This window comes from Piliocolobus tephrosceles, chromosome 6 (genome assembly GCF_002776525.5).
Source record: "Piliocolobus tephrosceles isolate RC106 chromosome 6, ASM277652v3, whole genome shotgun sequence".
NCBI lineage: Eukaryota > Metazoa > Chordata > Mammalia > Primates > Cercopithecidae > Piliocolobus > Piliocolobus tephrosceles.
The window spans coordinates 14834312-14858539 of NC_045439.1; the positions used below are offsets into that span (position 1 = coordinate 14834312).

Sequence of the window (24228 nt, forward strand, 5' to 3'; positions counted from 1 at the left end):
TTATTATTATTATTATTATTATTATTATTATTATTATTATTATTATTTTCTGGAAGAGTTTAAGACTGGAATATTTTGTTCCTTGAAAATTTGTTTTTTGAAATTGTTTGAAACTTACTTTATGGCCTAGGACTAGGCCATTCATTATGGTCAATTTCAGTAAATATTTTGTATGGGAGGCAAAATTTTACATCTATCCTCTTAGGGTGTTTTGGCTGGGCCTGAGAATTAAACTGACATAAGACAGATTAACAGGAGAAAAGCATACACATTTATTTAATGTAAGTTTTATGTGACATAGGAGTCCTCCTAAAGAAATGAAGACCCCTGAAGAAGCAGTTAGAGTTGAACATGTATATACTAGGTTGAACAAAAAGCAGTAAATTGTGAAAATGTGACAAGGCAAGGGGGCTTGGGCTAGGGCAGTTAACTGTGGAGAAGTGGCTAGGAAGATAAGGGTTGGTCTAACAAGGCCTATTTGTACAGATTTCTCTTGGCTTTGACTCCCCATCTCTACTAATAAAAACAATGTCCTTCTCCAGGTGCAAGGAGGACACCTTCCCCATGGGAGTTTTATCTCCTGCCTTTAGGTAGGTCAGAGTGTCCTTCCTGTGTTTGCTGGTGTGTGTGTGTGTGTGTGTGTGTGTGTGTTTTAAGTGACTTTAACTCAATCAGTGGGCTAGAGCAGATGTTTTGGGGTGTTGTGTTCTGAATGCTTTCCTATTGTGTGCAGTATTAATATTTATTTGTTAGATTAATCCTGTTCCTTGTGATACTGCAATTTTCTGTATCCTTAATGATTTTTTTTTTCTGCTTGATCTGTCAATTATTGAGAGAGTTGTATTAAACCTTCCTAATGTGTATACTGGGTTTGTCCATTTTTTAATTATAGTTGTGTCAATTTACCTTGTATATTTTGAGATTGTTATTAGGTACATATAAGTTTAGGATTGTTACCTCTTCATGATCGGTTGAACATTTTGTTGGTATTTAGTGACTTTTTTTATCATTATAATACTTTTTTTGCATGACCGTGGCTTTTTATTACGCTTTTTTTTAACCATTTTAAAGTGTACCATTCTGTAGCATTAAATTCATTCACATTGTTGTATAACCATTATCACCATCCATCTCTAGAATTTCTCATCTTCCCCAACTGAAACTTTGTACCCATTAAATAATAATTCCTCATTTTCATCTCCCACTGGCAACCACCATTCTACTTTTTGTCTCTATGAATTTGACTACTCTAGGTACCTTCTGTAAATGGAATCATATAGTATTTGTCCTTTAGTGACAGGTTTATTTCACTTAGCATAATGTCTGCAAGGTTTATGCATGTTGTAGCATGTGACAGGATCTCCTTTCTTTTGAAAGCTGAGTGATATGCATATATATATTCCACATTTTGTTTTTCCATTCATCTATTGATGAACACTTGGGATGCTACCACCTGTTGGGTAGTATAAATAATGATGTTATGTGCCTGCGTATACAAATATTTGTTCGAGTCCCTGCTTTCAAGTCTTTTTAGCATATACCCAGAAGTAGAATTGCTGCATCATATGATTCTATGTTTAATATTTTGAGGAACCACTATACCATATTCCACAGCTGTACCATTTTACGTTCCCACCAGTAATGTACAGGTGTTCAGATTTCTCCATATCCTGGCCAGTGCTTGTTATTTTCTCTGTTTTTTATCATAGCCATCCTAGTGGGTATGAGATGGTATCTCACTGTGATTTTGACTTCCATTTCCTTAATTATTCATGATGTGGCTCATCTTTTCATGTGCTTATTGGCCATTCATGTGTCTTCTTTATAGAAATGTCTACTCAAATCCGTTGCTCATTTTTAAATCAGGGTTTCAATCAGAGTTTCAATGTTTTGTTTTTGTTTGTAGCTTTTTTTGTTATTGATACATGGCACCAGCCTTCTTTGGATAATATTTTTGTGGTATACTATTTCAGTCCTTTAACTTTCACCTGCTTTGTATATCTGTCATAAAAGACATAAATGGATTTTGTGGTTTTAGCCAATTTAACAATTTCTGTCCTTTAGCTGGAGAGTTTCATTTAACTACATTTATTATTTTTACTAATATATTTGTCTTCATTCCTACTATCTTCTTTTGTACTTTCTATTTGTCCCACTTTTTCTGTTTCATTTTTGTCTTCTCTTCTTGTTTACCTTATTTTAAGGTTCTTTTTTCTCCTCTTTCCATTCTTTTCTTCTACTTGATTAGGACTTCTACACTCTTTTATTTTGCTTTTTAGTGCTACCCAAGATTTTTACATGTGTGTTAAAAGTCTAAAGTTAATTAATAACTTTATCTCTTTCCCACTCCATCTGTAATCATTAAGCTCTGGGTGTCTAGGCAGTATCTACCCTTTATATTTCTCAGGAATGAGTCCAATTCTGGTCCCTCTGCTCCTCAAACCTCAGAAGATGTATTATAGTTTCTAAGGTGGTCCCCTTGAAGAAATCCCTCTTGGCTTTTTTTTTGAGACAGAATTTTGCTCTTGTTGCCCAGGCTGGAATGCAATGGCACGATCTCGGCTCAGCAACCTCTACCTCCTGGGTTCAAGCGATTCTCCTGCCTCAGACTCCCGAGTAACTGGGATTACAGGCATGCGCCAGCATGCCCAGCTAATTTTGTATCTTTAGTAGAGATAGGATTTCTCCATGTTAGTTAGGCTGGTCTCAAACTCCTGACCTCAGGTGATCTGCCCTCCTCGGCCTCCCAAAGTGCTGGGATTACAGGTGTGAGCCACCGCGCCCGGCTGCCTCTTGGCTTTTTTGTGAGAGAGGCACTTATCTTTCTACATGTAGGGTGGCATGGAGATGAGAGGTGAGATGCACAATACACCATTACTACTTCCTTCTTTAAATTCTTCACCTCTCATTTATCTTAAATAATCTAACTTTTGTTTAGAATGTCACTCTGGCTGTGATACAGAGAATGAATTGGAGGGTAACAACTATGGATGCACTTAGGTCATTTAGAAGGCTTTTGCAGTGGCCTAGGCTAAAATTTTTGATGTTTTAGTCTAAGATATTGATGGTAGAAATTGAGGGGAATGAATGGACTGAGAGATACATGGGAACAGACTCACCAGGACAATGGAGTAGAGCAATTTTCATTACTTTACTTCATTGTCTGTCTCTGTGCCTTAAAAAAACACAACTGTTCTTGCCTTCTATTTACTGAATCCAGCTACATGTGATCTTATTATGGTGATGCTGTCTGAGATTCTTACACTGTGCTTAAGAGGACAGGTACTTGAGGTAGACAGACTATGGATGAGGAATCAGGCAGTATGGGAATGGCAAATGGTAGACTTGGAATTCAGAAGAGAGTTTGAAGAATAAGAATCAAGAACTAAAGTTAGATGATGGAAAAGAAGGGATTCTGAACATTATCAATGAATCTGAATCATGGAGGCCAAAAGGCTTGCAAAATCTCAACAAAGGTATAGGCTACCACCTACAATGAGATGTTAGGTACTGAATCAAAATCCTTTCACAGTAGGAGTTGATTAAATATACACGGATAAATGACACTATCTGATTGGTAACAAGGGAAGTATAGTCATTGCACAAATGGTGAAATATTTGAGAAGGAACTTCTGTCATCTTGTAACAAGGTCAGGTGTTCTTAAGAATCTTCACAAAATCTTTTATTTATTTACTTATTTTTTTGAGATGAAGTTTCGCTCTTGTTGCCCAGGCTGGAGTGCAATGGCATGGTCTCAGCTCACTGCAACCTCCGCCTCCTAGGTTCAAGTGATTCTCCTGCCTCAACTTCCCAAGTAGCTGGGATTACAGGCACCTGCCACCACACCTGACTAATTTTTTTATATAGTTAGTAGAGATGGGGTTTCACCATGTTGACCAGGCTGGTCTTGAACTTCGGACTTCAGGTGATCCACCCACCTCAGCCTCCCAAAGTTCTGGGATTACAGGTGTGAGCCACCACACCTGGCCCTGAATCTTCACAAAATCTTTAAAGTGATGACTTAATGTCCATGTTTTTATTAAATCGCTCAGAAGGAATGTATCATCAACACACAAAGGTTTCAGTAAAGCTCTTCATTCAATGAATATTTTAGTGCCTATTACATATCAAGTCTTGTGCTAGGCACTGGGAATATAGTGGTAAACAAGATAGACAAGGCTCTTTCCTGCATGGAGATGACATTCTAAAAACAGATACAGGTGATAAACAGGTAAACCAAAACAAATTCATATCTAATATGTGCTTTGAAGAAAGTAAATATGGTGACAGAGGGAGTGAGAAGGGTAAGCAAAGATCCAAGAACAGAGAGCAGAGAGCCAATGAAAGAGCTTTCCAGGCTAAAGAAGTTGCATACAGTGAGGCAAGAAAAATTGGGATGTGTTTTTAGTAAGCATGAAGAAAGCCAGTATAGATGATGCACAGTGATGGTGTGGTGGAAAGGCCAGCAAGGAGGTCGGCAAGTGCCAGATCATAGTCAGCATTATAGGCTGCAGAAAAAGTGTAAATTTTCTTCTTGGCATCAGCAGAAACCATTGGAGAATTTTATTGGATTATTTAAAAACAATCAAATTTACATTTTTGAAAGGATCACTCTGACTGCAAAGTGTGGGACAGGGTGTGAGTAGAAGCTGCTAAGCCCCTTAGAAAGTTATTGAAGTAATACAGGTGAGAGATGATGGTGCTGGAGCAGGTGCAGTTGAGTAAAGACAGGATCTGATGATGCATTTGCCTGTTAGGGATATGAGCAAGAGAGTGATCAAAAATTGTCTAGGTTTGTGGTTTGTAGCTAGAAGGACAATACTACCATTTTCTGAGATGAAAAGTGCAGGTATCAAGCAGGGTAACTGAGAGTTCCACATTGGAAATGTTCAGTTTGAAATGTGTGTTTGGTGTCTAAGTGAAGATGTGAAGTTGGCAGTTAGATGTATGAATTCATAGCTCAGAAGAGACAGAGCGGAAACTTGGCATTTGGCAATTGTTCAGATACAGATGGGTGATTCTACCTGCAGAGGAGGATGTATGTAGAGAAGAAAAGCCCTGGGGCACTCCAGGAAGAGAGACTGGGCTAAGAAGAAGGCCCTAGCAAAGAAGGATGAGAAGGAGCAGCCAGTAAGGTAGAAAATACACAGGAAAATGTGGGGCCACATAAACCAAGAGAAAAGGGTGTTTCAGAAAGTATGGAGTGATCAATGATGCATGCTGCAAAGAGACTTGAGTAAAATAAGATCAAAGATGTGACCTTTGAATCTGGCACCATTCTAGGCTGTAGTAACCTTTATGAAAACAGTTTCATTGGCATGGAGTGGAAGGGATCGGCTGGGCTGGGGAAATGGCACAGGCATTGGAATGGGAGCTTAGAATGCATAGGTAGCTTAGTTTGGTGATATTTGTCTTTTTGCAGTATTTTCTCCACTCAACAGTTGTTCCTTTCCACCTCTAAAACTCACTGATTCATTCTCCATTGCCCAAATCCCCTTTCCTTCTCCTTTGAAGGCTGCTTTCTTTCCTCTCCTGGAACAGCAGTGCTTAATCACCCCCAAGTGCAATCCTAGGAAGAAGTGGGGAGACAGCTTTCATAATTAAGGTAGCTGCCTGACCACTGGCCACTGACTTCAGATACAAAGAGGTTAACTTTTTAAAATTAATTAATAAACTTTTTAAATTAATTACAGTTTTACAGCAAAATTGAGCAGAAAATACAGTTCCTATATACCTCTGTCTCATACACACACAAAACCTTCCCCACTATCCACATCCCACACCAATGTGGTACATTTGTTACAGTTCATGAACCTACATTGACACATCATTTATCACCCAGAGTCTGTATCTACATTAGGGCTTACTCTTAGTAATGTAAGTAAATTCAGTGGGTTTGAACAAATCTATAATGACAAGTATTCATCATCATAATATCATACAGAAGAGTTTCACTGCCCTAAAAATTCTCTATGCTTTGCCTATTCATCCCTCTCTTCCCCTCACCCCTGGCAACCACCGATCCTTTTGCTGTCTCCATAATTTTGCCTTTTCCAGAATGTCATATAGTTTGAATCATACAGTATATAACCTTTTCAGAGGCTTCTTTTACTTAGTAATATGCATCTAAATTTCCCCCATGTCTTTTCATGGCTTGATAGCTCATTTCTTTTTTAGTGCTAAATCATATAATATTCCATCATCTGAATATCCCACAGTTTATTTATTCATTTACCTACTGAAGAACATCTTGGTTGCTTTCAAGTTTTAGCAATTATAAATAAGCTTCTGTAAACACCTATTTGTGGGTTTTTGTATAGATATAAGTTTTTGACTTATTTGGATAAATACCAAGGCATTTTGGTTGATCATACGCTAAGAGTATGTTTAGTTTTGTAAAAAATGATGGAACTGTCCTCCAGACTTTTTTCATTTTCATTTCTATCAGCAATGAACGAGAGTTCCTATTATTCACATACTCACCAGTATTTGGGTTGTCAGTGTTTTGGATTTCTGCCATTCTAATAGGCGGCGTGTGGTGGTGTCTCATTGTTAATTTGCATTTACCTGATGACATATGCATTAGTCTGTTTTCACACTGCTATAAATACCTGAAACTGGTTAATTTATAAAGGAAAGAGGTTTAATTGACTCACAGTTCTGTATGGCTTGGGAGGCCATGGTGGAACACGAAGGGGAAGCAAGGCACATCTTACATGGTGGCAGGAGAAAGAGACAGTGCAGGGGAAACTGTCATTTTTAAAACCATCAGATCTCATGAGAACTCCCTCACTGTTATGAGAAGAGCATGGGGAAAACCGCCCCCATGATCCAATCACCTCCCACCAGGTCCCTCCCTTGACACGTGGGGATTACAATTAAAGATGAGATTTGGGTAGCAGCATTGGCCAAACCATATCAATATGTGATGTAGAACATTTTTTGATATGCTTACCTGCCATATGCATATCTTCTTTGGTGAGGTATCTGTTAAGGTCTTTGGCCCAGTTTTAAAATCAGGTTGTCTGCTTTCTTATTGTTGTATTATTAGAGTTTTTTGTATTGTAGGAGATCAGATTATGCCACCCCAGAACCATGCAGTGGTGTGTGCCTGTAGTTGCAGCTACTAGAGAGTCTGAGGCAGGAGGATCTCAAGTTCAAGCCTAGCCTGGGCAACATAGTGAGACCTCCAATTTCCAAACAAAACAAAACAAAACAAAAACAAAGAGTATGCCACTTTGGCATTAAGATTATTTATGCTGAAGGCAATTAAGGAAAAACAGACACAAGAGAAACTCTTTGCCCCCTCCCACCAGGAAGGGCAGAATGATTCTTAATCACTGGAGATAACTCTAGACTATATAATTTTTTTTTTCTTTTTAGAGATAGATTCTCACTCTGTTACCCAGGCTGGAGTACAGTGGTGCAATGATAGCTCACTACAGCTTCAAACTCCTGAGCTCAAGCAGTCCTCCTGCCTCAGCCTCCCATGTACCTGAGACTACAGGCATGGACCACGACACCCAGCTAGTGGGTTTTTTTCTTGTTTTTTTTTTTTTTTTTTCTAATTTTTAAAATTTTTTAGAGGCAAGATCTCACTATGTTGCGCCCAGGCTGGTCTCCAACTTCTGGCCTCAAGCAATCCTCCTGCCTCAGTCTTCCCTCCAGAGTAGCTGGGATTACAGACACAAGCAATTCTAGACTATTAATAAACCCAGAGACACAGAGAATTCACAGAAGAAATCTTGTCAAAACAACCCTTATCTTCCATTAGTTCCCTCCATTTATTTACCTTCCACAGTTTGCTCACCCTAAAAACCTAAACCCATTTTTCTTTGTCTTGTCACTTCTCTAAAAATGTATTGTTATTTGTTATGAAGCCCCATATTCTAACTACCCCTTTTAGTTACTCATCGCTGCTGTTTTTTGCATGTAAGTACAGTGCACACGTTAATAAATTCCCCCTGTTTTTCTCTTGTTACTCTGTATTTGTCAGGATAATTGTCAGGTTTTAGTTATAGAACCAAAGAGAATAGAGGAAAAAGAGGTTTCTTCTCCCCTCCCCTACAGTTTATTTTGGATAACAGTCCTTTATATGTCTTTTGAAAATATTTTCTCCTAGTATGTGGCTTGTCTTCTAATTCTCTTGACAGGACATTTCACAGAGTATAAATTTGTAATTTTAGTAAGGTACCAACTACTAATGAGAGCTACATGCAAATCATAGCATGTATTTTTAACACAAATTCAGTGTTCACTGCTTAGCACTGTCATTTAAAAATCTTAACTAATTGGTTAAAAATTGTATCCCATTGTTGTAATTGGATTTCTTTGATTACAAATGAGGTTGACCAAATGTTAATCAAATGTTTGTTAGCTATTTGTGGTATATTTTGTTTGCAAACTATTTGTTCATAAATTGGTTCATTTAATCCAGTGTTTTATCCAAATTATTTAATGGTTTTATTTGTGTTTCAGAAAACTGGAGAGAAATTTATCAATTCTCTCTTTCATGGATTATGTCTTTGGTGTTGTATTCAACAGTCATTGCATTAAGATGGCAAATTTTGTTAGGTGTATCTTCTTAGTCTGTTTCATGCTACTATAATAGAATATCACAGACTGGGTAATGTATAAAGAAAAGAAATTTATTTCTTACTGTTCTGGAGGCTGGGAAATCCGAGGCTGGGGGGCCCGCATCTGGTGAGGGCCTCATGCTGCATCATCCCATGGTGGAAGGCAGAAGGGTGAGCACATGTGAGCACACATGTACACAAGCACTCATGTGCAAAAGAGACAGAGAAAGACGGGGGAAGGAAGGGACTGAATTCATTCTTTTATCAGGAACCCACTCCCACAATTATTAACCCACTCCTGCAATAATGACATTCATCCATTCATGAAGGCAGAGCCTCATGGTCTAATCACCCCTTAAAAGTCCCACCTCTCAGGTTGCAGTGAGTGGAGATGGCACCACTGCACTCCAGGCTGGCAGCAGAGTGAGACTCCGTCTCAAAAAAAAAATAAAAAGAAAAGAAAAGAAAAAAAGTCCCACCTCTCAACCCTCTTCCATTGGAAATTATGTTTTCAACACATGAACTTTGAGGAATACATTCAAAACATAGCATATATTTTAATATAATTTTTTTAATTGAGGGAAAAAAGTAATTGCCATACCCATGGTCATCTAGATTTTCTCCTATGTTATCTTCTTAGGAGTTTTATAGTTTTGCATTTTATATTTAAGTCTGTGGTTCATTTAGAGTTCTTTTTTTCTTTTTTGAGACAGGGTCTGGCTCTGTCACCCAGGCTGGAGTGCAGTGGCACTATCTCAGCTCACTGCAACCTCCACCTCACAGGCTCAAGTGATCCCACTGCCTCAGCCTCCTGAGTAGCTGGGATTACAGACACATGCCACCACACCTGGTTAATTTTTGTATTTTTAGTAAAGATAGGGTTTCACTGTGTTGCCTAGGCTGGTCTTGAACTCCTAGGCTCAACCAATCTGCCTGCCTCAGCTCCCAAAGTGCTGGGATATAGGAGTGAGCCACTGCCTGGCCTAGAGTTAATTTTTGTGATGATTGTAAGATCTGTGTCTAGATTGAATTTTTTGCACGTGGATATGCAAGGCTAACATTTTAGAAACAGATTGTTTTCTTGTTTATAAAATTAATACATGGTCAGTATAGAAATTTCCTAAAAGATAGAAAAATATTAAGATAATTGAAAGTATGACTGTTAATACTTTGATGAACTACCAATTAGTCCTTTTTATATGCATTTTAACATTTTTTAACTTGCTTTCTTCATTTGGACATTATAATATGATCATTTTCCCTACACTGTTAAAAACTATTTCTAAACATCCTTTTAATCATTGCATTTTCTCTAAGTAAATCATGTAGTATCATTCACTTAGTTTTTTTATTGACATTTCTCATTTCTAAATTTTACCATAATGAATATCTTTGTGTAGAAAGCTTTCTCCCTCACTCCTCTGTTTCAAGTTCTTTCCTTAGGATAGAGCCATACTAATAGACATGGAATCAGACTGGGGAAAAGGTTATCAGGCTCCTCATGCATAATGTCAAATTGCTTTCCAGGAAGCTGGTTCTAATTTACAATCCCATCAGTAGTGGATAAGTGCCTATCTTCACTCAATTCCCACCACTACTGAACTCTGTCATTTAAAGATCTTCCCTAATTTTAGAGGTTAAAAATTGTATCCCATTGTTATAATTGCCATTTCATTGATTACTAATGAGGTTGAACAAATGTTAATCAAATATTTGTAAGCTATTTGTGGTATACTTTTTTTGTAAATTATTTGTTCATAAATTGGTTCATTTAATTCACTGTTTTATCCAAATTGCTTAATGGTTTTATTTGTTTTCAGGAAAACTGGAAGAGCTCACATAAGAAAGGTATTGCAACATACCATTCCCAAAGGATTTTTGTCCTCAGTTATTGCAGAAATGAAAGAGCCTTTTGGATTAGAAGAAGTGAATGAGAGCTCTTGTTTGTCTAGTTCCCTTTTGATTAATAAAGCTGGAAATGTCTATAAACTCACTCTTGATTCACAAGGTGGGTATAATAATATCATACATCTTTGATGGCTAGAAAAAAATGAAAAATTATCTTTTGTGAAGGCTTTTTAATGCTTATTTTTAGAGCAATAGATTTCAAATTTTAGTCCAACTGGCAACCTACCAAAGTTTACATATATTTAGGTTCCTGGAAGATTTTTTTTTTTTTTTTTTTGGGCAGGGGAGTTTTGCTCTTTCCCCCGGCCGGGGGTTGGGTGACACAATCTCGACTCACTGCAACCTCCGCCTCCCAGGTTCAGATGATTCTCCTGCTTAAGCCTCCCGAGTAGCTGGGATTACAGGCATGTGCCACCATATCCAGCTAATTTTTGCTTTTTTATTTGTAGAGATGGAGTCTCACTCTGTCACCCAGCCTGGAGCGCTGTGGCGCAATCTCAGCTCACTGCAACCTCCGCCTCCTGGCTTCAGGCAGTTCTCCTGCCTCAGCCTCCCGAGTAGCTGGGATTACAGGAGCATGCCGCCACTCCCAGCTAATCTCTTTTGTATTTTAGTAGAGATGGGGTTTCACCGTGTTGCCCTCTTGAACTCCTGAGCTCAGGCAATCTGCCCACCTTGGCCTCTCAAAGTGCTAGGATTACAGGTGTGAGCCACTGCACCTGGCCTAATTTTTGTATTTTTAGCAGAGACGGGGTTTCACCTTGTTGGCCAGGCTGGTCTCAAACTCCTGACCTCAAGTGATCCGCCCGCCTCAGCTTCCCCAAGTGCTGGGATTACAGGCATTAGCCACCACACCCTGCCCAAGATTTTTTTTTCTAATATAATAAAATATAGTTATAACTTCATTGATATTTCATCAATAGTAGTGCTTATTATTTATTCCTATTAAGTTATTTTGTCTTAAAGTGATCAGAAGAAATGAAGGAAAATGGGAAGTTCATACAGATTTTGCCTTACATTAACAAAATAATTTTGAGTCACTGTTCTATAGGATGTTTCTATCTCAAAGGATTATTGATTCACAGCAAAAGTTAGTACAGTTTATTCTAAGGGTTTAGGTTTTACTCTGACTAAATGGGAAGCCACTGGAGGGTTTAAGCAGAAAGTGACATGATCTGACTTAGCTCTCAACAAGATCACTTTGGCTGCTGTGATGAGAGTAGACAGGGCAGGTGATGAAGAGAAGGCAAGGAGGAAAGCAGAGAAGTCAGCTAGGAGGCCATTACAATAATCATGTGAGATCATATTAAACTTAAAGGTGCCTGTTACTCATCCAAGCAGAGAAATAAGATGGGCATTTAGAAATACAAGTCTGGAGTTCAGAGAAGATGTCTGGGCTAGAGACACAGATTTGAGGACTGTCAGCATATGTGTATGATAGTTAATGCTATAAGACCAAATGAGAACTCCTGGAAAATGAGTGTAGTTATAGAAGGGAAGAGGCTTGAGGTCTAATCCAGGGCAATATCTAGTGTTCAGGGAGATAGAGGAGAATCAGGAAAGGAGATTGGGTGGTCTGGTCAGAGTAGAACTAAGAGAGAGTGTGTCAAACCAGGTGAGGAAGGTGTTTCAAGAAGGAGAGGCTCCTCTCCCATGTTGCATAAAACCAGTAGGTCTGGTAAGATAAGGAATGAGTGGATCTGTGTGAAAGTCCTTGGGTACCCTTGGCCAGGCACGGTGGCTCACGCCTGTAATCCTAGCACTTTGAGAGGCCAAGGCAGGTGGATCACCTGAGGTCAGGAATTTGAGACCAGTCTGGCCAACACGGTGAAACCCCATCTCTAATAAAAATACAAAAATTATCTGGGCCTGGTGGCAGGCGCCTATAATTCCAGCTACTTGAGAGGCTGAGGCAGGAGAATTGTTTGAACCCAGAAGGCTGAGGTTGCAGTGAGCCAAGATTGCGCCATTGCACTCCAGCCTGGGTGACAAGAGCGAAACTCCGTATCAAAAAAAAAAAAAAAAAAAAAGTCCTTGAGAACCTTGACAAAAAGCTGTTGGCTGGAGTCATGTAGACAAAAGTCTGATTGGAATGGGTTCAAAAAATTATGAGAGGAGAGTAGAGACAGTGAATAAAGGTAACTTTCAGGAAGTTTCACTACAAAGGGGAAAAGAGAAATTACGTGGTGGTTAAAGGGAATATTGGAAAGGATTTTCATTGGTTGGTTTGAACTGGGAGAAAATGGAGCATGTGTGCATAATTAAAGGAATGATGAGGCCCTCTTCTGGCTGTTTCTATTTTTTTTTAGAGTGAGGAGAGTATTGATGACATGTTTCATGACCTATCAAAAATAGTTTGATAATGATTACTTCCCTCTCATTTCAACAGCCTTCCTTGGCTTCGTTGATGTCTTCTCTGATTTTCTCCACTAATTTCTTCTTCGTCTCCTTAAGAGGATCTTTTTCCCTTCCCATTTCTTAAATGATGATGTTCCTTAAGGTGCTGCCCAAGAACCTCTTTTCTTCTAAATCTTCATATTCTCCTTAAATACTCAATTACTCATCCATTCAACAAATATTTATTGAGTATCTTCTTTGTAATAAGGACATCTTTAGGTACTGGGGAAACTGGCTACATTATCCTTCTCTTGTAGAATCACAATAAAGATTTTAGGTTATTAAGGCTTTTAGTAGTTCCATAGTGAAAAAAAAAAAATCAGCTTTACTTAGCTCTACATTGTTTTTCTCTGCCAAAAATTGTATACAGTAGTTTCACAGTAAACATTAAAGCATAGGTACATGGTCTATTTATGACAAACTTTCTATAAAATAATTTGAATTATGACTAAAATTTGGCAAATGTGTTCTCTGATTAAGAGATAGTTTAGGCTGGGCGCGGTGGCTCAAGCCTGTAATCTCAGCACTTTGGGAGGCCGAGACGGGCGTATCACAAGGTCAGGAGATCGAGACCATCCTGGCTAACACGGTGAAACCCCGTCTCTACTAAAAACTACAAAAAACTAGCCGGGCGAGGTGGCGGCGCCTGTAGTCCCAGCTACCTGGGAGGCTGAGGCAGGAGAATGGCATGAACCCGGGAGGCGGAGCTTGCAGTGAGCTGAGATCCGGCCACAGCACTCCAGCCTGGGTGACAGAGCAAGACTCAGTCTCAAAAAAAAAAAAAACAAAAACAAAAAAGAGATAGTTTAAAAACTCAAACAGTGTATTTGTTAGCTATGTAAATCAGTTTGTTTGGCAAACACCAGATATTTGATTTAATACCAAGTCTCTTCTGTTTAATCTCCAGTTGTTCAGGCCTTGTTTGAAGATACAGATATAGAGAAGACTGTAGTGCTTCCTGGGTACAGCAGCTTCCTCATCACAAGCATTTTAGATAATAAGAACGCATTAGCCATTGCTACCATGCCTGAAAATGCACCCAACAATATGACCTTTCTAAAGAACACATGGTTCTTATACAACTTTGGGCAAAGGAATGGACGAACATGGAAAATATATTCAAAACCATGTAATTATTGGTTTCAACATGATGATTCACCATCCCTCAACGTCGTGAAATACATTGATCTGGGAAACTCTCATGTTTTAAAAGTTAAGGTCATACGGAATTCAAAAGGTAAGTTTGTTTTGAATCGGAAAATATCAAAAGGGAAATGTTATTTCTTTTCTTGAATGTGAAATATACTCTTTGATACTGACTGACTTTATCTTTGGTTCCCATACTTGTTGGCATTCCACTACTAACAGTATTAGTGCCTAATTATTGAGCACTTACTATATACTGGGCTCTATATTAAACTATTATTTTATTTATTTATTTATGAGACAGACTCCCCCTCCATCGCCCAGGCTGGAGTGCAGTGGCACAATCTCGGATCACTGCAGCCTCCGCCTCCTAGGTTCAAGCGATTCTCCTGCCTCAGCCTCCCAAGTAGCTGGGATTACAAGTGTACACGACCACACCCAGCTAGTTTTTGTATTTGTAGTAGAGACGGGGTTTTGCCGTGTTGGTCAGGCTGCTCTCAAACTCCTGACCTCAAGTGATTCACCTGCCTCAGCCTCCCAAAATGCTGGGATTACAAGCGTGAGCCACCTCACTCAGCCATGTTTTTATACATTATTTAATGTTTACAACAACCCTAAAAATATAGATTATAATCCTCATTTTACAAATGAGGAAAATGAGATTGCTACCAGCCCAAGTTGACACAGAATTTTAGTATAGATTTTTGTTGCCCTCTGAAATGAAAACTTTTTAATTACTTTGGTATTGTTATATTTATTTCAGCTACAGTTGACCCTTGAACAACACCAGTTTGAACTGTGCAGGTCCTCTTATGTGCAGATATTTTTCAGCCAAACATGGACAGAAAACACAGTTTCTGCGGGATGTGAAACCCACATATACACAGGCACTGACTTTTCCTATATGTGGGTTCCACAGGCCCAACTTGGGGACTTGAGTATATGTGGATTTTGGTATATACAGGGCTCCTTGAACCAACCCTTTGTATATACCACGGGATGACTGTATTTATTTTAAGCCAAAAAAAAAAAAATGGCTTTGAAATAGAATTCTGTACTTTCCTCCATTTTTCAAGCTATTTGTTTATTACAAAAGTAATACAAAAATTGTTGAAGATGCTAGAGAAATAGCACAATGGAAAAAATAAAACAAAAAATTTTAGTAAATAACAGATAGGAAGAGAAGAAGGAAAGATGGAAGGGAGGGAGTAGGGGAGAAAGGACAAGAAAAAGAAGAAAATTGTGTCACCAGAAATGAAGAGGGAACTTAAAACCAAGAGATTAGCTAATGTATGATTCCCTGAAGGCTGTGAGACCCAGATACTGATCATAAGGCAGTGAGATGGGTTTTAATGCCCAAGTGTTGACAGAAAGTTTGACTTTGGGCCTTACTACTTTGTGGAAGGAAGTTGGAATGGAGACCATTAAAGAAAGCTGGGACCATCAAATCATGAAGAGAGAATTAGGAAAACTCTGTCCATGCAGCAGCATGGGCTTAGAATGGGGAAAATGAATTTCCCATAAAAAAGCAAAACTTCAAAACTGTATCACATTCAGAGACTGAATTCTGCATTCAGATGCAGAATTCGAAGCTGAGAAATAATAATACCTGGGCCCCAACGCAAGGAAGCACAAAATTCTCTGTAGGGGTCAGGCATGGTGGCTCATGCCTCTAATCCCAGCACTCTGGGAGGCCGAGGCAGGAGGATAGCTTGAGCCCAGGAGTTTGAGACCAGCTTGGGCAACATAGCGAGACCCTGTCTCTATTAAAACACACACACACACACACACACAAGTTTATTACATTAAAAATATTTTTTTTAAGTAACTCTTGGTAGGAATACTTTCATAACCCAGGTACTATGGACTTCCAGGGAAAATAATCAATCTCCATTGATCACAAATTGAGGAAAAGAACTTTAAAACTACTTAAGGAAATGACCCACCCTAACTGAGAGTCAACAGGCATAGGAAAATTTTAGACTTCAAGAACTTGAGATAACAGAAAAATCAGAAAGACACTATCAAATAAGTATGCATAAAACTCTCAGAGTAAAAGAAGATATAGGAACCATAATGAAAGGACAAAATGCTATTTAAAAAAAAAAAAACAAAAAGACTTATTTGAAAAAACAGAACCAAGTAATTTATATAAGTGAAAATTAGAAGTTTTGAAAAAAATTGAGAACATCTATTTCCCTCAGTATCGTGGATTAAATGTCCTGAAAACCTTTCTTCTATCTGAAACCCTTAGAAATCCTTTCTTGTTGATTGTATGACTAATTGTCCCTATTTCCTTCAAGTAATTTTAGAGTTTTAATTTTATGGTTTTAACTTTCCATTTAATTTTTAGGTTACCTCTATTCTATTTTGGTTATTATATATGGTTAGCTAGTTGTTCCAATATTATTTATTGACTAATGCATCCTTTCTCTACTGATTTCAAAATATAACTTTATCTTAGTATACAATTTACCTATTATTCTGACCATTTCTGAATTTTTGAGATTTGTTCCATTGTAATCTCTCTACATTCTGTCACCAGTGCCACAATGTTCTAATTATTTCCCCTTTAAAATATACTGACTTGCTTATTAAAGGGCTCAGTCAGTTATACGTATTCAGTTTGACGGAAGCAAATAGTAATCAACAAATCAACTAAGTTGCCTGTTTCTGCGGAAAAATCTAGTCCAGTCTACTGACGGTGTGGTCCCTGAACCTGTGTTAGCATCACCAGGGCACTTGTTAGAAATGCAGAACCTCAGGCCTCACTCCAGACCTGCTCAATCTGTATTTCAACAAAATCTCCAGGTAAAGGCTAGGAAGCACTGGCTAGGTCACTTTGGTTTAAGGGAAACAACTGTAGGTGTTTATGAACTCTGGTTTATTGATTGGTAAAGATGCCAGTTAGACTACATAGTATTTCAAATCTGTTTTTCCATTGAAGTCCTCAGTATGGCAAAGTTGCAAACAGGTGGCCTGCAGGCAGAAATTGGTCTGGTGAAATATTTTGTTTGAAATGCGTAAGAATTTTGTCTTGGCAACAGTTGACTGGCAGCCCTTTCAATTGACTGTGTACCCTTCAGTTTTTCTACTCAGTCAACCAACTCAGTGTAGCCAATATTATCGGAGACCTTGATTAGCATTTGAGAACCAGGCTGAGGAATGAGGGAAACATTTCTCTGAGAAAATATCTGTAAACAATTTTTCTGAGAACTGTCAGAGGCATTTGAACCAGAGCAACTTCATCTTGAACAGGAACTGGGTAAAATGAGGCTGAGACCTACTGGGCTGCATTCCCAGACAGTTAAGGCATTCTAAGCCACAGGATGAGATAGGAGGTTAGCACAAGATACAGGTCATAAAGATCTTGCTGATAAAACAGTTGCGGTAAAGAAACCAGCCAAAACCCACCAAAACCAAAATGGCAATCAGAGTGACCTCTGGTCGTCCTCACTGCTACACTCCCACCAGCGCCATGACAGTTTACAAATGCCATGGCAACATCAGGAAATTACCCTATATGGTCTAAAAGGGGGAGGCATGAATAATCCACCCCTTATTTAAAATATCATCAAGAAATAACCATAAAAATGGTCAACCAGCAACTCTTGTCTATGGAGTAGCCATTCTTTCATTCCTCTACTTTCTTAATAAACCTGCTTTCACTTTACTTTATGGACTCACCCTGAATTCTTTCTTGTGCGAGATCCAAGAACCCTCTCTTGGGGTCTGGATCAGGACCCATTCCTGTAACAGAACTCTTAAAGTTGACTCTATATAAATTGCTAATTATGTGCAGCCATCGTGCAATCTTCAGAATAGATTCTGTTTTTGTTCTAAAATCTGATTAGCCAATCATTAAATTGAGTTTACAGATTTCATTATATAAGATTAACTGTTAACCTTGTTTCCATAGGTTTTCGAATGCTTGAAATACCACTACTGACTGTGTTTGTTGGAAACCCTAATTTATTGGAAGTTAAAGCTGAAGCCGCTTTTGATGATACTGACAGTTATCTAATAGCAATTTCTGCAAGTAGCAAAGTTTTACATCGGGTAGGATTTTCTTCATTTACAAAACATTCTTACTAATGAGAAAATTTTCTAAAGCAATTATTATTAACATTTAATGAGCATCATTTTAGACATCTCTGTTTATAAGTACACACATAAGAGTATAGGGTTACAAGGATAAATATATTGAAGAAAACGTTGTAATAATTTTATAAAAATAGATTTATGTCCTACATAATATTTTTAGTAATTACTTATATATTTATCAAACTTAACAAAAGAAAAATTGAGATGCAACTAAAGGTAACTGCACATTTCAGAATCATATTTTTTCACCACAAAAATATTAAGTTGAGCTATATGAAATTACTCTTTTGCACCAAAACACAGTGAAATCTTGGCAATTTAATATGTTCAATTTATAAATTTTGCAAATATCCCATTAAAAATTAAAGAAAAAACTGGCCAGGTGCGGTGGCCCAAGCCTGTAATCCCAGCACTTTGGGAGGCCGAGACGGGCGGATCACGAGGTCAGATCAAGACCATCCTGGCTAACACGGTGAAACCCCGTCTCTACTAAAAAAAATACAAAAAACTAGCTGGGCGTGGTGGCGGGCACCTATAGTCCCAGCCACTCGGGAGGCTGAGGCAGGAGAATGGCGTGAACCCGAGAGGCAGAGCTTGCAGTGAGCCGAGATCGCGCCACTGCACTCCAGCCTGGGCGACAGAGCGAGACACCGTCTCAAGGGCCAGGCGCGGTGGCTCAAGCCTGTAATCCCAGCACTTTGGGAGGCCGAGACGGGCGGATCATGAGGTCAGGAGATCGAGACCATCCTGGCTAACACGGTGAAACCCCGTCTCTACTAAAAAATACGAAAAACTAGCCGGGCGAGGTGGCGGGCGCCTGTAGTCCCAGCTACTCCGGAGGCTGAGGCAGGAGAATGGTGTAAACCTGGGAGGCGGAGCTTGCAGTGAGCTGAGATCTGGCCACTGCACTCCAGTCCGGGCGACAGAGCGAGACTCCGCCTCAAAAAAAAAAAAAAAAAAAAAAAAGCAAAACAAATTAAAGAAAAAACTAACAAGAAACGGTAGCAATTGAGGCCATTTCTTTTTTTGTTGTTGTTTAACTTGGACTTCTTTTTATCACTTTATATGTATATACAGGTTAATTACATTTCTTCCTTCAACTGCTTAAAAATAGGGAACACGGGCTGGGCATGGTGGCTCACGCCTGTAATCCCAGTATTTTGGGAGGCCAAGGCGGGTGGATCACCTGAGGTCAGCAGTTCAAGACCAGCCTGACCAACATGGAGAAACCTCGTCTCTACTAAAAATACAAAGAAATTAGCCGGGCTTGGTGGCCCATACCTGTAATCCCAGCAACTCGAGAGGCTGAGGCAGGAGAATCGCTTAAACCTGGGAGGCAGAGGTTGCAATGAACTGAGATCGTACCATTGCACTCCAGCCTGGGCAACAAGAGTGAAACTGTCTCAAAAAAAAAAAAAAGGGAACGCTTTAAATAATAAGAAATTCACTAGTTGAAATAAAGGCTTATTATTCATACCATGTTCTTAATATGTACTTAATATGATTGATTTATTGAAATTGTGATAGAATAAAGATGAGCTACTAAATGAAAACTAAATGGTGAAAAATAAAACACATGTAGCTTTCTGAACTCCTAGTATCTAAGAGGAAGAAATATCTCAATTCTTTAGGAAAAGCAAACATTTTTCAAATTATAAATTTACAAGTCATTTTTTTAAACAGTAGACAATTACCAGGGCATAAACCCTTCGTTAGCATTACTTTATTCAGTAAATGAGAACCACAAAAAATCGCTGGAAAGGACTAGATACAGATATGGAATAAATGTGCTCTTCGGCATTTTTCCTTTTTATTTTTTTATTGTAAATTAACAGTTTATAATTGTATAAATGTATGAGGTACAAAGTGATGAAAGATGAAAGATAAGTTTTGGTGAGAATGTGGAGAAAAAGGAACCCTTGTACAAAGTTTCTGGGAATGCAAATTAGTAGAGTCACTATGGAAAACGGGATGTGGCCAGGCGTGGTGGCTCATGCCTGCAATCCCAGCACTTTGGGAGGCCAAGGTGGGCGGATCACCTGAGGTTGGGAGATCGAGACCATTCTGGCTAACCCAGTGAAACCCCGTCTCTACTAACAAAACAAAAGATTAGCCAGGCGTGGTGGCATGCGCCTGTAGTCCCAGCTACTCGGGAGGCTGAGGCAGGAAAATAACTTGACCCCGGGAGGCAGCAGCTGCAGTGAGCCAAGATGGCACCACTGCACTCCAGCCTGGGTAACAGAGAGGGAGACTCCATCTCAAAAAAAACAAAAAAAAGGAAAACGATATGGATGATCCTCAAAAAACTAAAAATAGAATTATCGTATGATCTAGCAATTTCACATCTAGGTATTTACCCAAAATATTTCAAATTCGTTTGTCAAAAAGATGTCTGTGTACCAGTGTTTATTGCAGCACTATTCACAACAGCCAAGTTAGTGGGTCAACCTAAAAGTTTATTAAGAGATGAATGGATAAAGAAAATGTGGTACCGGAATATATACATAATGTAATACTGCTCAGCCTTTTAAAAGAAGTCTGTGATTTGCAACAAAATGATGGAATTGGAACAGTATGCTAAATGAAATAAGCCAGGCACAGAAAGATAAATACCACACATCCTCACTTGTATGTGAAATCTAAAAAATTGAACTCACAGAAGCAGAGAACAAAATGATGGTTACAGAGGTGGAGGTAAGAAGGATGGTCAAGGGTTACAGTGGTGGTCTCCACCCTTTCTGGCACCAGGAACCAGTTTCATGGAGGACAGTTTGTCCATGGACTGGGATGCGGGGGCATGGTTTCAGGATTAAACTGTTCCACTTCAGATCATCAGGCATTAGATTATCATAAGGAATGTGCAACCTAGATCCCTCGCATGTGCAATTCACAATAGGGGTCAAGCTCCTATGAGAATCTAACGCTGCTGCTGATGTGACAGGAGGTGGAGCTCAGGCACTAATACTTGCTTGTCTGCCACTCATCTCCTGCTGTAAGGCCAGGTTCCTAACAGGCCACAGACTGGTACTGGTCCTCAGCCCAGGGGATGGGGACTCCTGGGGTACAAGATCTCAGACAGAAAGAATATGGGTTTTTGTTAGTTCTATTGCACAATATGGTGAATATAGTTAATAATAGAGTATTGTATGTTTCAAAATTGCTAAGAGAGTAAATTCTAAATGTTCTCACCACAAAATGATTAAGTATTCGAGGTGATGGCTATGTTAACCAGATTGATTTAATTATTCCACATTATATTCATAAGTATAGCAAATTTAGAATATAAGTTATGAAAGAGAAGGAAAAATATGCTTAATTCTATCTTTCTTTTGTTTTGTTTTGGTTATTTTTGAGACAGGGTCTCTCTCTGATGCCCGGGCTGAAGTGCAGTGGTGTGATCACAGCTCACTGCAGCCTTGACTTCCTGGTCTCAAGCAGTCCTCCCACCTCAGTCTCCCTAGTAGCTGGGACTACAGGCCCACCACATCTGACTAATTTTTGTGTTTTCAGTAAAGATGGGGTTTTACCATGTTGCCCAGGCTGTTCTCAAAGTACTGGGCTCCTGGACTCAAGCAGTCCTCCCACCTCAGTCTCCCTGGTAGCTGGGACTACAGGCCCACCATGCCTGGCTAATTTTTGTGTTTTTAGTAGAGATGGGGTTTTACCATGTTGCCCAGACTGGTTTCAAAGCCCTGGGCTCAAGTGATCCACCCACCTAGGCCTTCCAAAGTGCTAGGATTACAAGCATGAGTCACTGCACCTAGCCATATATTTCAAGGATGACTAAGCACTTTTAACATTTTGGGTATTTAAAAAGGCAGTGTAGAGGTTCAGAACAGAGGATAAAAGTGTGAGCCCTAGAGAAGACTACTGGATTGGCTCTCACTTCTGGTATTGTGGGTGACCTTGGGAAAGTTACTTTATTGTGGCTAAGATTCCTCGTCTGTAAAATGGAGGTGACAATAATTATAGCTATTTCATATGGTTGTTTTGAGAATTAAATATGATAATGTTACCAGGAGGAGTGTGGGGTCCTCAGTTCTTGTCTTCTTGGAGGAAAAAATTCAGCCAAGAGATGTGCGACAAGGGAATTTATTTAAAGCGACAATACGCTCAGAGCTGGCTGCTCGAGAGAACTATCCAGCTCCAGCTAGCGTTGGTGAAACCTTCTTCGTGAGAATCTTACGTGATTATTCATGAAGGGCCATGAGGGGGTGTTAACTTGCAAGCTTGTTTCGAGTGGTCCCTTGGGCGCATGCGCTGTGGTTGCATGTGCTAGTACACACATCGCATCGTATGTCTCATTAGCATTTAAATTCTCCACCCAGGGTGTGCTTTTTAGTATTATAATGAGCAAAAGGCTACTCTAGGGCAAGATTTTGGAGGAGTGTGGTGCTCGTCATCAGATAGAGTCCCTACCACAGTTATCTCCAGCTAGGGCCTGATAAACCTGATAAGCCCAGTCCAAGAGGCCAGAAGTTGCCATTGTAGCCATTGTTTTTTTTTCTTTGCTGTCAGTTGGCAGTGCTGACAATCAGTGGGCAGCGCCTACAATCAGTGGGCAGCATCTCCAAGGATTCCTTCCCCAGGGGCTCTTCTTCCTGCTCACTTCTGCCTACTCTAACAATACTACAAATAGCGTATCTAAAACAATGCCTGGCACCCAGAAAATGCTCAGTAACTATTAACTTACAGTATTTTCTTATGTTTTCCCTAAAATTAGGACACATGGTATATAGACTTTTAGACATGTGCTCATTCCATTTACCTGTATGTTTTAATCCTTTCAAGTCAATATTTTTCTTACATATTCTAAAATTTTTTTATGAAAACTTTAAGATATAGACAAAAGTAGAACTTCCATACATCCATTACTCAGACTAAATAATAGTCAAGATTGTGCTACTTTTGTTTTATCATCCCTATTTAATTTGTTTTGTTTTGACGTATTTTAAAACAAACATCAGGCATGTGATTTCATGCCTACATATTTCAATACACACCTCTAAAAAAATGTATATTGTCTCCCACATAATGACAATAGCCATTATCATCCCTAAATTTTTTTTAAAATACTTTTTAATATTGTATAAAATGTAGTTCATACTCAAATTTCCCTAATTTTCTTAAAAATATATATATATATAGTCAGTTTGTTTGAACTGAGATAAAAACAAGATTCACACAGTATGTGGTTGTTTATCTTTTAAGTCTTTTATTTGAAGGCAGCTACTACTCCATTTTCTTCCCCTGCCATTGAATTATAGAAATTGGGTCAGTTATACTGTAGAATTTCCAACATTCCAGATTTTTCTGTTTGCTTCCTTGTATCTTAACTTTTGCCATTAGGCCTCTGTATTTCCTTTAGTAGTGGAACTCTGCTTAGATTCAGGGTCAATGTGTTTGACAAAAGTAATAAAAATACGCCATTCTTAAGGGCTACAGAGTATGAGGACAGGACAAAATGACCGCTACCAGAACCTACTGTATCACTACGGTTATTAGTATTTCTACATTTTTAAAGTTCCAAAAATACTTCAGAATTGTAAATAGAATGTATTGAATTGTATTGCTGTTTAATATTGTTCAAAGATCAAGTACATTTACTGTGCATGCATTTTTAAAATCTAGCAAAAATCTAGATAAAAATCTATCTTTATGAAATACAGTGGTTACTAAGTGAATTTCATTTTCAAAATGTACACCAATCAGGCTAAGTGTGGTGGCTCATATTTGTGTTCCCAACACTTTGGGAGGCCAAAGCAGGTGGATCACTTGAGGCCAGGAGTTCAAGACCAGCCTAGGCAACACAGTGAGACCCCGTCTCTACAAAAAATTTAGAAAAAGTTTTTTTAGTTATTTGAACAGCATGGTGAATATAGTTAATAATAGAGTATTGTACATTTCAAAACTGCTAAGAGTAAATTTCAGATTTCAAAAGCTATGTGTGGTGGCACACATCTGTAGTCCTAGCTACTCAAGAAGCTGAGGTGAGAGGATCGCTTGAGCCCAGGAGTTCAAGCCTGAAGTAAGCTATAATAGTGCCACTGTACTCCAGTCTGGGTGACAGAGCGAGATCTTGTCTCTGAAGAAAAA

General features: G+C 38.9%; 1 protein-coding gene across 1 annotated transcript in view; it reads left to right on the forward strand.

Annotated features, from left to right (window-relative positions):
- The window catches only part of CATSPERB (cation channel sperm associated auxiliary subunit beta), a 153142-nt gene that overhangs the window by 100645 nt on the left and 28269 nt on the right, over positions 1 to 24228 (forward strand). The window contains exons 17-19 of the mRNA XM_023205482.1: positions 10398 to 10585; positions 13790 to 14119; positions 17948 to 18087. Of these exons, the coding sequence (XP_023061250.1) occupies positions 10398 to 10585; positions 13790 to 14119; positions 17948 to 18087 (658 nt within the window). The remainder of the gene's footprint in view (positions 1 to 10397; positions 10586 to 13789; positions 14120 to 17947; positions 18088 to 24228) is intronic.